Raw genomic sequence first — 10,919 nt, 5'->3', positions numbered from 1 at the left:
ATTTGCAGAGGTGATGATCATCTTGCCTTCTTCCTTAACGAATTGGGCCAAGCTATAGGCTGAAATCTGTAGCTCCACAGAGACAGTTCGCAATATGCTGCTTCGAAAACTTTTGCTCTCTGCATGAAAGCAACAGTGGCAAGCATGTTTTTTCAGCAAGAGCTTTAACCTTTACCAAAGCGTGTCCATGACTTCATCTTGCACATAGCAGTCTTGTTTTTATCTTCTTCTTTTCACCTGTACACGCGACATTCGCACACCATATAATACGTACAGTGGCTAGCAAATACTGTAAATAATGAGCCGCACTGTGTATTCTAAGCATCCCTAGCATTACAGGTCATACCTCATTGCAGACGTTTTTTTCCTGGTAACCAATCAGAATCAGCTACCTATCTTGCACTAAAAACTCGAGCAAAAACTTAAGGTTAAAACCTCTCCTCAGGCACGTACAAAAAGACTACTACAGTACAGGATTACTTTTTTGAAGAAAATAGAAGTATGAACACTATAAACAACTGAATGTGGTAAAGAAATTTATGTCCGTCATTCACAAATGGCACAATTGCAGCATAAAAAGCAATGCATAAACAAATTGCATAAACATAAATTGCATATGCATAGCAATGCATAAACATAAAAACAAATTTAGAAATATACACTATTTAGATAAGTTACATGTTTATTGCCTTAAAAATATATATATGTACATATACGTAGAGTCATATCTTTATATAAAAGAACTGCCTGACAAACATAGATGGCAGTATCAATGAACTATAATGTCTAAATGAAGTAGACTTACTAAAAACCTCATTGTTCACATGGACTGCCAGATGAACACAGCATGCCTGCAGCATAGCACGGGCAAATGCTGCTGCTGTCCACAGACTTGTCGGACATCTGTGGGAAAGCTAGGACACACCCGTTGGGAGCACACAGTCACATCAGTTCACACAATGCCAAAAATAGTTCCTGAGAACACACGCACACACACATCCTGCAGTGGTGACAGTCCAAAGTGACCACCAGGAAGGTTTAAAATCCAAATTTGATTTTGATGCACCGGAGAAACACCTGATTTCCGTAAGGGTACTTAACGTGCACCGAAATCACGAACACATGAGGGTTCTTCTTCCCTTTCCCTCGTTATGAGCAGCCACTGCGGCTGGGAATCGACCCCAGCACCTCGTACAATCCAGCGGCTGTCACCGAGATGATGCAGGTAACCTGATCTAAGATTCAGCTGCAGTACTCGGGTGTACTTGAAGACATCGAAGGGGGCTGTTGTCCCACTGGAGCAACTGCAACCTTCACCACTTTCGTTGGCACCCCTAAGAAAAGAAAAACAATTGGTGAACATCAACAGGACATGCATAGTTCTAAAAAAAGAGCACACTGCAAAGCAAAGCAGCACGCTGCATTATGATTCCTGGAAGCATTAAGGCAACCTTTTCCACTTAAGCCAATGCAGCATGGCCACTACAGCAAAGCATTCAATTAGCAAAACCCCACAGGTCCTTTTCATACACTCCTTAACCTGAGTGGTTTCTCAGTTTGTTCAAGTAAACTTTCACCGAAGAACAATTCACTCACCCCTCGATTTCGATGCTGCCAAAATGTAGTTTGCATGGCCATGGCTTCAGCTAACAGTCTCCCGTGGCTCTGTCCAGCACCTGCAACAGATAGCGAATGGTCCTTTTGTACACATCTTTGAAGCATCTAGAATATGACAGACAACCCACCCAGTCCCCAGATTATGTGGTCAGGTATATTAATATTGTCAGCAGAATACTGTCAATATTGCTCCAAAGTCTGTGGCCTCTCTTTTCCGACCTTAGAATTGCAAAGATAGCCCTTTTACTGCAGAGCAGTATGTATACCTCTAACCAGCCAAGGATATTTTCGTGTCTGCGTCAGCAGAAAACTCCCAGGCTACTACTGGCTAGACAAAGAAGCACCCCAGGTTACTACTGGCTACTGGCTACATCCTTGCTACACAAACTACTGGCACCGCCAGGAATCAAGCCAGGGCCCCAAGAGAAGTGGCACGAGAGCCCGTCGGCTTGCTGACTAAGCGACTAAGGAGGAGGGCGCTTTATGGAGGCAACACACGAAACAAGAGTGAGGGGAGGCAGTGAGAGAGATGACGCCATAGTCGTGTGTGCTGCCCTGCTCCTCAAGACTGAAAGAGAGCGACGTCCGCCGCTCTCTTTCAGCCATGGCTGACGCGACAGTGTTCGTGACACCGCCCCGGCAAATCCCAGGTAATGGCTGGCAGTCTCTGGTTTCACTCTAAAGGTAGAGCCACGTGTGTGAATTCAAGTGACGCTGCATGGGTTGTCTTTGTGGGTGTCGTTTACAGCTCTGCGTTCCAACCACCTTCACAGCATGGATTGGAGCCAACTTTTTTTCTTGCACTTCTGGTAAGGAGTAAATGTCATCTGTTCACCGAGGCTATCTCTGCAGAAACCAATTCTCTGCCCTCTGCCCTCTTGCAGTCTGACATGGCAATGAACCACCCATCTTTGGATGTGATTTTAAAATACAGGCAGGTTCGTTCAATTCTGATGCCAGAACAATGAATACTGAGCCGCATAGTTCACCCATGATTAACCCTTTCAACAACACTGGTGTACCAGCACATTTCGCATTTTCTCTTCAAAAATGCATGCTGCCACACAACGTTGCCTTGCTTGCGAAGATTCCGCCACTAGCAGTATCTACCTAAAAGCTTGTTTCATTCATCTCATGGCTGTTTCCCTTTCATGCAGGTTACCTACATTCTGTAGTGACTAACCCCGCACAGACTCAGAATACGGTATTGCTTTATTTGTTTACTTCTTTTAGGGGCGAAGCCTCTTGGGGCTGGGGCTGTTGGCATCTCCTGTCATCATCGTTGTCGTAATTATCGTTTCATGTGGTCACAGTACTAAAACACCGGGAAACTCGTTTACACCTTGTGCTAGAACGTAATGCATACTAAAAAGGCACCGGGACACTTGTTTACGCCTCATGCTGGAGCACTTCGAAATGTGTAATAAAAAAACTCCGGGACACTCGTTTACGTCTCGTGATAGAGAGCTTCGTGCTTCAAAGACAAGAGAGTTTTACAGCAAAACTGTATACTTCTACCCCCCAACGATTTCATCTCCGTTGGCAAAAACGCCAAGGCGCCAAGAATGCACTTATACACTGCATGCTTCGCCCCTCCCCAGGTTTCACGCTAGTGTAGATGGCCCGGGATTTTTTTTATTCATCTGTCGCCCCCTTGTGCTGTTTAAACAATATGAACTACAGACACACTCTTTGCACGCACGGATGCACGCACCTGCAGGTCTTCTAACAGCACGCAAATCCCTGCCTCCTCACTCACCTGGCACGCAACCAGGCAAGCAGCAGCAAGGCAGACACAACAGCCGTGGCCGACGCTTCCTGTCCCGCCGCCCCAGAAGGCTCTTGGATGGCACGGTGCGCCGCCGTTGCACCCAGTTCCTTCAGGTCGGCCACCGCCGCCGCACTGGCCTCGGCGGCCATGTCCTTCTGTCCCGTGGCCAGCACGTCGAACACACACGCATCTAGGTAGGCACCCGTCAAGTTGGCGCCGCGGCACGCTGCATCGGCCTCGCTCAGCCGCCAGGCGGGTTCCCCCTCGGGGGCGGTGGCGAGGCGCTCCCACGAGGGGCATCCCCGCAGGCAGAGCTCCTGCGACTGCGGCAGCCCGACAAGGGCCGCTGGAAGGCGGAGGGCCACCGACAGGAAGTCGCCCTGCCGCCCGATTATGAGTCGCATGCCCGCGTGGTTGAGGGTGATCTGCATGCGGTTTGGCCCCAGCGGAGCCAGGAGCACTCCTTCCCCGGCCGACGCTGTCCCGTCCACGAAGACGCTGGGCAGCGGATTGTCCTTGATCTGCACCTCATAGCGCTTTTCCATGGCACAGCCGCCGTGTGCACGAATCTGCACAGTCACCTGCGGCAAGCCAGTTGCCCGATTCATTTTGAGAGAACAGGAAACAAGCAAACGAGAAAGACATGTATGCACATGTGTGTATCTTCCCCATTCCCTGTCTGTTTCACCATTTCTAAGGTTAATCAAAACCAACTATGTATATCGGTCTTCTGTTCCCTTAAAAATTACTGTATCATTCCAGGGAATCTTGTGCCAGCAGGCGAGTAGCGATATTTTCGCAAAGCTAAGCATATTCACAATAATGCTAATGTCAGTAAAAAAAAAATCCATTCGTGCTCTTTAGGTAGCATCAAGAGATGGCGTGTGATATGCTAGTTAAGCTGATCTCCATCACAGTGTGCTCACAAAGCCAACAAAGCACATATGCAGACATCGATTTTCATACAACTTCCCAACCCTCACCTCAGCATTTCTATATGTAAACACCATGTAACGTAAGTTCTGGGTCTCAAGCCTGTTCAACATGGCGCAAATTGACCTGCCAATGCGGTAATGCAACACCACTCGTGCAGCAGAGCATTCACCTTTTCCCAACTGCAGCAAACTGGCAAAGGTTTGGAAGGAACCAACTTCCCTACGATTTCCGCACATACAGCACGGACGACAGGCTTAGTATAACATGTTTCGCAAATGAAAACATCACACCATTCGCAAGCATTCGATGTAGAAGACCGTGCAAATCTCAGAATACCAGCTAGTCATAGCACTGGACCCTCAAAGGAAAGCCACACCATGTAGTAGTACTAGCCCAGACAACTGCCCTTGGAGCTTCGCTCGTTAAAAATCTGACACGACAAATAGAAAAGAGTTCTGTTTAAGTCAGTAACAGTATAACACAGTGTGTGAAACTGGCTTAGACAACCCTCAGCTGGCAGCACGAAAGAGCAAATGTTTATGAGCAGTAGGGGGTCATCACCTTGGAGAGGACTGTGGCCCTCTTGCCCACTGCGCTGTTGGTCACCTGCACCACCACATAGGCATTGTCCACCAGGGGCCAGGCTCCGATAGCACGACAGGTTTGCAGCTCCCCTCCAAAAGTGCGCAGGTGGGGGTCCCCGTACAGGCTGCAGTGGCGCCAGCCCTCTCCGTGGTCACCTGTCGTCCCCCAAAACACAAAAATGGTGAATGCCACATCCCACGTGGCACCAGCTGTCCACGGTGCCATCATCACTCCAACATCAATATCAACAACAACCACTACTTGCTCGTTAAAGGACAAAGAACTAACCCACTCGTCTTCCACCAATGTCCTTATCTTGTTCCTCTGCCCTGTTTTTTGTATTTCTCTCCTCTTTGCCTCAATTTCTTCACCCATAGGTACCGTGTGTGGGCCACTCATCGGGGATGCCATTCGAAAAAGCTCTTTTGCAACAAAAGGAAAAATGATGCCCTGTTCACTGGTGCTGGGGGTGACTTGCTACACAAAGGCACTGTATTGGGTGGCTTTCAAGCAAAACACTAAGCTTAAAGGCTATTTCACAATGCAAGGCTAGGTAACATCCATGTCATCTCTATATTGCTTTCCAGGGGATGCTGTGCTGGTGCAAACAGAGAAAACAGAATGGCAGACTATCCAGCAGCAACACAATAAAAAGTGGAAAAAGCAATCAAAAGTGACAAATGTGCTGAACTATGGGATGGTGCTATTCAAGGTGCCTCAAGTGTCCTTCTTTGGGCTGCCATGTGATCTTTACCTCGTGTATATTTCTACCTCCCCTACCTTAGGTGCAACAACCGTGCCTAATGCCGAAAAAGCCAACCCAACCGCTGTTAGGCCTCTGTTTATCATGGCCTGATGTACTGAGAAATACAACTCTTCCACCAGGATTTTATATTTTGGCTTTGAAATTGAGTGCCACACACAACCATGTGTAGCAAATTGTCAACAGTACTAACTAAACACTTCACAGAAGCTTTAAACAATGAGGAAATGCCAATTTGTATTGTAGTCTAGTGTGTGTGTGTTTAGCCTTCCAGGACTAAAAGCGGATGGCATCCCCTATGAACGCGCAGCAGAAGCAGTCTCCCCCCCAATCGATCTCCACCGCAAACACTACACAAAGAGACCACCCTCTTCAATACACCCTGCTCCATAGCAGCGGCCACTCGAGACATGCATGCGCAACCATAACCATGAAAGTAGCAACACCTTTACTAATGAACTCATACTTCTCGCGAACTTCAACACAGGACGAAGAAAGAAAAGACGAAACACACGCTAGACTTCAACTTGGTTTATGCAAAAGAAAACAGGAAAACACGCATATATGTAGATGATTCGAAAAAACAAAACAAACAAGCACATGATTCTGCGGAAATGAAATGGCTTAATGTTTACACTCGTTCTTATCACTTTTACATTGAAGCACAAACAACACCTGGTCACATTACAGGCCATGATCTTTACTGACACATGTGCACACCAGTCAACGATAGGCTGAGGGAGCACCGCGCAGCTGTGAGTGCGCAGATGGGAGCTGGCCACCTTGCTGACCATTGCCGTGGGTGCGGGTGCACGCCCAAATTCATGCAGACAAGCATCCTGTTTAGAAGCCGTTCTCAAACTGATGGGGAAGCCTTCGAGGCTTCTGTGATTAACAGGGAGGGCGAGAACTGCGTCAGTACCCCATCTTTGGCACTTTCAACACGTGAAATCCACTTTTTGGTAAGAGAGGGGGTGTCCCTTGATCATGCGCAATTGGCGACTGGTGTGCAAATGTGTCGGTGAAGATCATGTCCTGTAATGTAACCAGGCGTTGTTTGTGCTTCAACGTAAAAGTGATAAGAGCGACTGCAAACATTGTGTCGTTTCATTTCCGCGGAATCATGTGCTTGTTTGCTTTTTTTGTTTTTTCGAATCATGTACATATATGCGTGTTTTCCTGTTCCATTTTGCATAAACCAAGTTGAAGTCTAGCGTGTGTTTCGTCTTTTCTTTCTCTGTCCTGTAATAAAGTTCACTAGAAGTACGAGTTCTTTAGTAAACATTAACCAACTCGCCCAACTCTTCACTTTAATTAGCAACACCTGTTAAAACCTTGTGGCAAACAGAAGAATTGTACTTGGATCGCACAGCCGAGTCTCTGCTGTTCTTTGCCAGCAGTTTTTCCTTTCTAAAAACCCCGCTGTAGATCCAAACTCCCCGTCTTTTATTTTTTTCCCTCACAGAGCAAAGTTATACATGGCTTGACAAAAGTAGAGCACTCACCAGAACGCCACAAGCAAGTCTCCTTGGCCGAGCTTGGAGTGGACGTTTGCACAGAGGCAGCATCACTGCAGTTCAACTTCAACTTGTCGAGCACAGAAAACGCACTCCTGTAGTGAAAGTCAGACTTGCATTCCTTGGGTGCACGTAACAGACATGACCGGACCTCTGCCACGTTGTCACAGGTGCTGCCAGTGTATGTGTTGAAGCACTTTAAAACGTTGCACTCATCCGCTGTAATGTAGGGAAATGCAAGACTCGCTAAGACAACAGAAACAAAAGAAAATATTAGGGCAAGACATGAAAATAACTTGTTTTGATTATTTATTAGATACTGTAAGGCTTTTTCCATATGCACACAACTTGTAACCAAAAGAAGCAAGATTAGAGAGTAATGGTACTTGCCAAACAATCGCTGAGGCCAAACAAAGCAAAGACAGCAAAAAAATTTACAATTTTTTGCCCTCAGTCTGTAGAGAAGTGCTAGCGAGCAATGTCGGTTGTCAACAATTTATTAAAAATTGTGTGCTCACCATATATACGATACCACAAGAAATTCAGCAACCAATACATAGCAACCCTAATGTCATCGCTTTTTGCCTTCCTAGTTTACAAAGCAGGTAACATTTTTTTTTTCTTTTCTTGCTTCTCAAGCTCTATTCCTGTCTTTTCAATACTCTTTCTTTCTCTTTAAATCCCTCCTTCCCCACTTCCCATGTGTAGGGTAGCCAACCGGACTGTAACCTGGTTAACCTCCCTGCTTTTCATGCACTGTATTATCCTTCCTTCCTTCCTTTAACCACATTAAAAAAGTGCGAATCCGCACGTGCTTTTAGGTCACATTGTGGTTCTAAAATGCGCATACAGTTGAGGAGCCACCTGCCTCTTGGTCTCGTCATAAAAAAACGGAGGAAATACAAAAAAGTTGCTCATAGACAATCCCACTGGCAACATGCTGTTATCATGTACTCGTCATCAAAAAAAAGGCACAAGTGCAACAGGAGTCATTGACCTTTGATATCTCCCACTGCTAAAACGCTCCTCCTAAATGTCTTTCTATGCCCTACGAAAATGCTTACCACTCGTGGCATAATTCTCTGCAGCTTAAGACAACAAGATGCCATCGAGCATTCATTAGCTTATTTTTTCCCAAATACAAACTTTTGAACGATTTGCCCTGAACAATGAAGAAAGAACCCTCTCATGTGTGGAACGCGTGAGAGGGTTGTGACGTGACGTGAGCCAAACGTAATGTGACCCAAAACAGTCAAAAACCATGCCTGCAATAGAGAAGACTACACTGTGAACTTGACCAGTGGAGGAAAACTGAAAGAACTGTCGTCTGACTAATAAAATTTTTAAGGGAAAAAGATAAATAAGAAATGGGCGCACACCACGACAATTTGAAACTAACCATGGGAAACGTGCTTTTCTACGTTGTGTGTTTAAATCTTGAACACGTGAAATGTGGGTTGAAACCTTGTTCAAAGGATATGCAACCACCACAGCTGGAAAGTGAAACCATTCCACGCATAAAGATGACATTTAATCCTCACAATGTTTTAAATGACTACGCAGTGTTTATAAATATTTAAAAAAAAAAAGCGCCTCTCTCAAGTAAAGTCTTGAGCTGCTTTTCTGTCCGTAATTGTATTGCAGCATATAACAAATGCACACTTAAATTAAGGTACTCTTAATTAAAGTGCGCATTAAGGAAAGGTACTCTTTTTTTTTTTTTTTCTCTCAGTAGATGTGCCCATCCTCGCAAGTATTTTTCTGTGCTTCATGATCGATAGAGAAGGAAAGAAGGGAAAGTATTTCAGGTTTTTCTATCAAAAATATGATCAGCGTGCCACAAACGGTACTTGAGCCTTCACTTACGTTACCGCACGGACTTTGAAAAAACAGAGTAGGTTTTGAGCGATGATGGGTCTCAAAAACAAATTGAAACGGTAAAGCACCAAAAATAAACACCGGAAAGACCCAGGGTACGTAAACGTGCGCGGCTGCGGAGTTACAAGCTTTTCTGTGGTTCGAAAAACATAAAAAGGTGGGTTAACGTAGCCAGTCAAGATTATAGGGGAGCTAACAACGTCAGAGATCACAAAAATGACATACTTTATCAACATATTTTGAGTTAAGCGGAGGATACTATACCACACTATGCACTATTTAGTCACACGGAAACAAGCTCGGCTCAGCGCACCGCCCACTCATGTAGTACCACCGCGTTACCAGCGGCTCTATTTTGTCCACATAGTAGATCGCAGCCACACCATCCATATGCATACAACAGCTAAAAATGTTTGTTTACTCAATTTATAGATATGCTTTCTTTTTCTTTGCAACCAGGCCCACGTTCTTTTTTCACACTCAAGCAACTCGAGAGAGTTTACTCACGAGGTCTCGAAAGAGGTCGAAAGTAAAGTCTCTGCAAAAACAATAAAAATTGCATGACTCACAATTCATCGCAGTGGAAAACGCAGCAAATGTGATGAGAAGCCATCGAGGTAGAAAAGCGTGATGTCCCATTACCGATCATCAAACCAGGCAGGAAATTCAATCGGCGAGTGCTACTACGCGCCCAACAGCCGACGCAGAGCATACGACGCCATGATGGTGGAGGTTTCTCTCGCCCTCCACACCGCCAACCGCCGCCGCCTCCTCCTCGCTGTTTCTGGTGTGTGTGTGTTTTTTTTTTTTCATTTTGCGTGCGCATATGTGCCGCCTCGCGGATTTCCGGGCAACGCCAGAGACTCCAAATATGGTACACGTGCGTCAACTGGCACAATAAAGAGTTTTAGCACTCCGTATTCTTTTCTTTTCCTTTTCCCGCCCTGTAAAATTCAAACAATAGGAAAGGGCGAGTTCCCGCGTCTCTAACCTAACATGTTCGCTGCCTTTGTTCGGTTAATTTGCAGCAAATTATTGTTACTTGTTACCACAGTGCCCTCTGCTGCTTCCAGAACACTTTCCCGCACACCGTTTACGAGCCACATTATCACCGTGCCAACCATGCCTTGCTTTCTTCCTATCTCAGTGCAGGCCACGACCGGAAGCCGGTCGTGGTACAGGCGCACGCCGGTGTTGTTGTTCCACGTCTTATGGCGCATACCCACGCGGGGGATTGGCCAGGAATCATGCAAGAAGGGGGCTAATTCGCCCGCTCACAACTTAAAAGTAGATACCTATCCGTTGGCATCCAGTAACAGCGCGAGATTAGAAGGAAGAATTGGCTAAAAATTGAAAGTTGCGGTTGAATTTGAGAAAACATATACGTAATAATAAAAGCTAACAGGGCAGACGCCTATAGCTGGTCTCGGACACATATGCATGAATGGCTGCAGCCACCCCTCTTGTGACAATATCCCAGTGATGTGGATCCCTAGCGACAGTAGTACGGGCATGGTGTTGCTGCGACGCACGAGCCATCGGTTCCACACCCAGCCACCCCTCGCATGATCATCAAGTGGACCGGGCCGCCACGTGCGGAACGGAGGTACGCCGGGCAGCGATCCCACATAACGCAAAACAAACCTGGGTAAATCCTCAGGATACCCGACTCTGGACATTTCAGCATATCCCTAGGTTGTCCAGATATTATCCTCAGACAGTCCAATCGGGGTCCGTTTGTCCGTCCTGCGTTCATCCTCAGAACGTCGTCAAAATGATGCCGCTGGACAATTTTCGTATACTTCCAGGATACAAACTAATGTTCTTTTTTCTTAGTCTGAAGTTACCTACA

At 46.1% G+C, this 10,919-nt stretch overlaps 1 protein-coding gene across 1 annotated transcript; it reads right to left on the bottom strand.

The window, feature by feature from the left end:
- Positions 1-518: 518 nt before the first annotated feature.
- LOC144170424 (repulsive guidance molecule B-like) lies at positions 519-9,849 on the bottom strand. The gene is made up of 6 exons (XM_077700211.1): positions 9,637-9,849; positions 7,178-7,408; positions 4,886-5,064; positions 3,377-3,969; positions 1,597-1,676; positions 519-1,334 (listed from the first exon to the last, which is right to left on the bottom strand). The coding sequence occupies exons 1-5, from the start codon at positions 9,704-9,706 to the stop codon at positions 1,643-1,645; spliced, it is 1,107 nt and encodes a 368-aa protein (XP_077556337.1). The 5' UTR covers positions 9,707-9,849; the 3' UTR covers positions 519-1,334; positions 1,597-1,642.
- Positions 9,850-10,919: the final 1,070 nt, after the last annotated feature.

This window comes from Haemaphysalis longicornis, unplaced genomic scaffold, assembly GCF_048455015.1.
Source record: "Haemaphysalis longicornis isolate Haplotype H1 unplaced genomic scaffold, Haemaphysalis longicornis Haplotype H1 scaffold_2, whole genome shotgun sequence".
Lineage (NCBI taxonomy): Eukaryota > Metazoa > Arthropoda > Arachnida > Ixodida > Ixodidae > Haemaphysalis > Haemaphysalis longicornis.
This window is presented reverse-complemented; position numbering and strand designations above follow the sequence as displayed.

Coding starts and splice junctions, on each gene's coding strand:
- LOC144170424 (XM_077700211.1), bottom strand. CDS start 9,706: ATGGGACATCACGCTTTTCTACCTCGATGGCTTCTCATCACATTTGCT. Junction 7,409..9,636: donor GTTTTCCACTGCGATGAATT/GTGAGTCATGCA, acceptor CCTACATTACAG/CGGATGAGTGCAACGTTTTA. Junction 3,970..4,885: donor GGGCCACAGTCCTCTCCAAG/GTGATGACCCCC, acceptor GGCTTGCCGCAG/GTGACTGTGCAGATTCGTGC.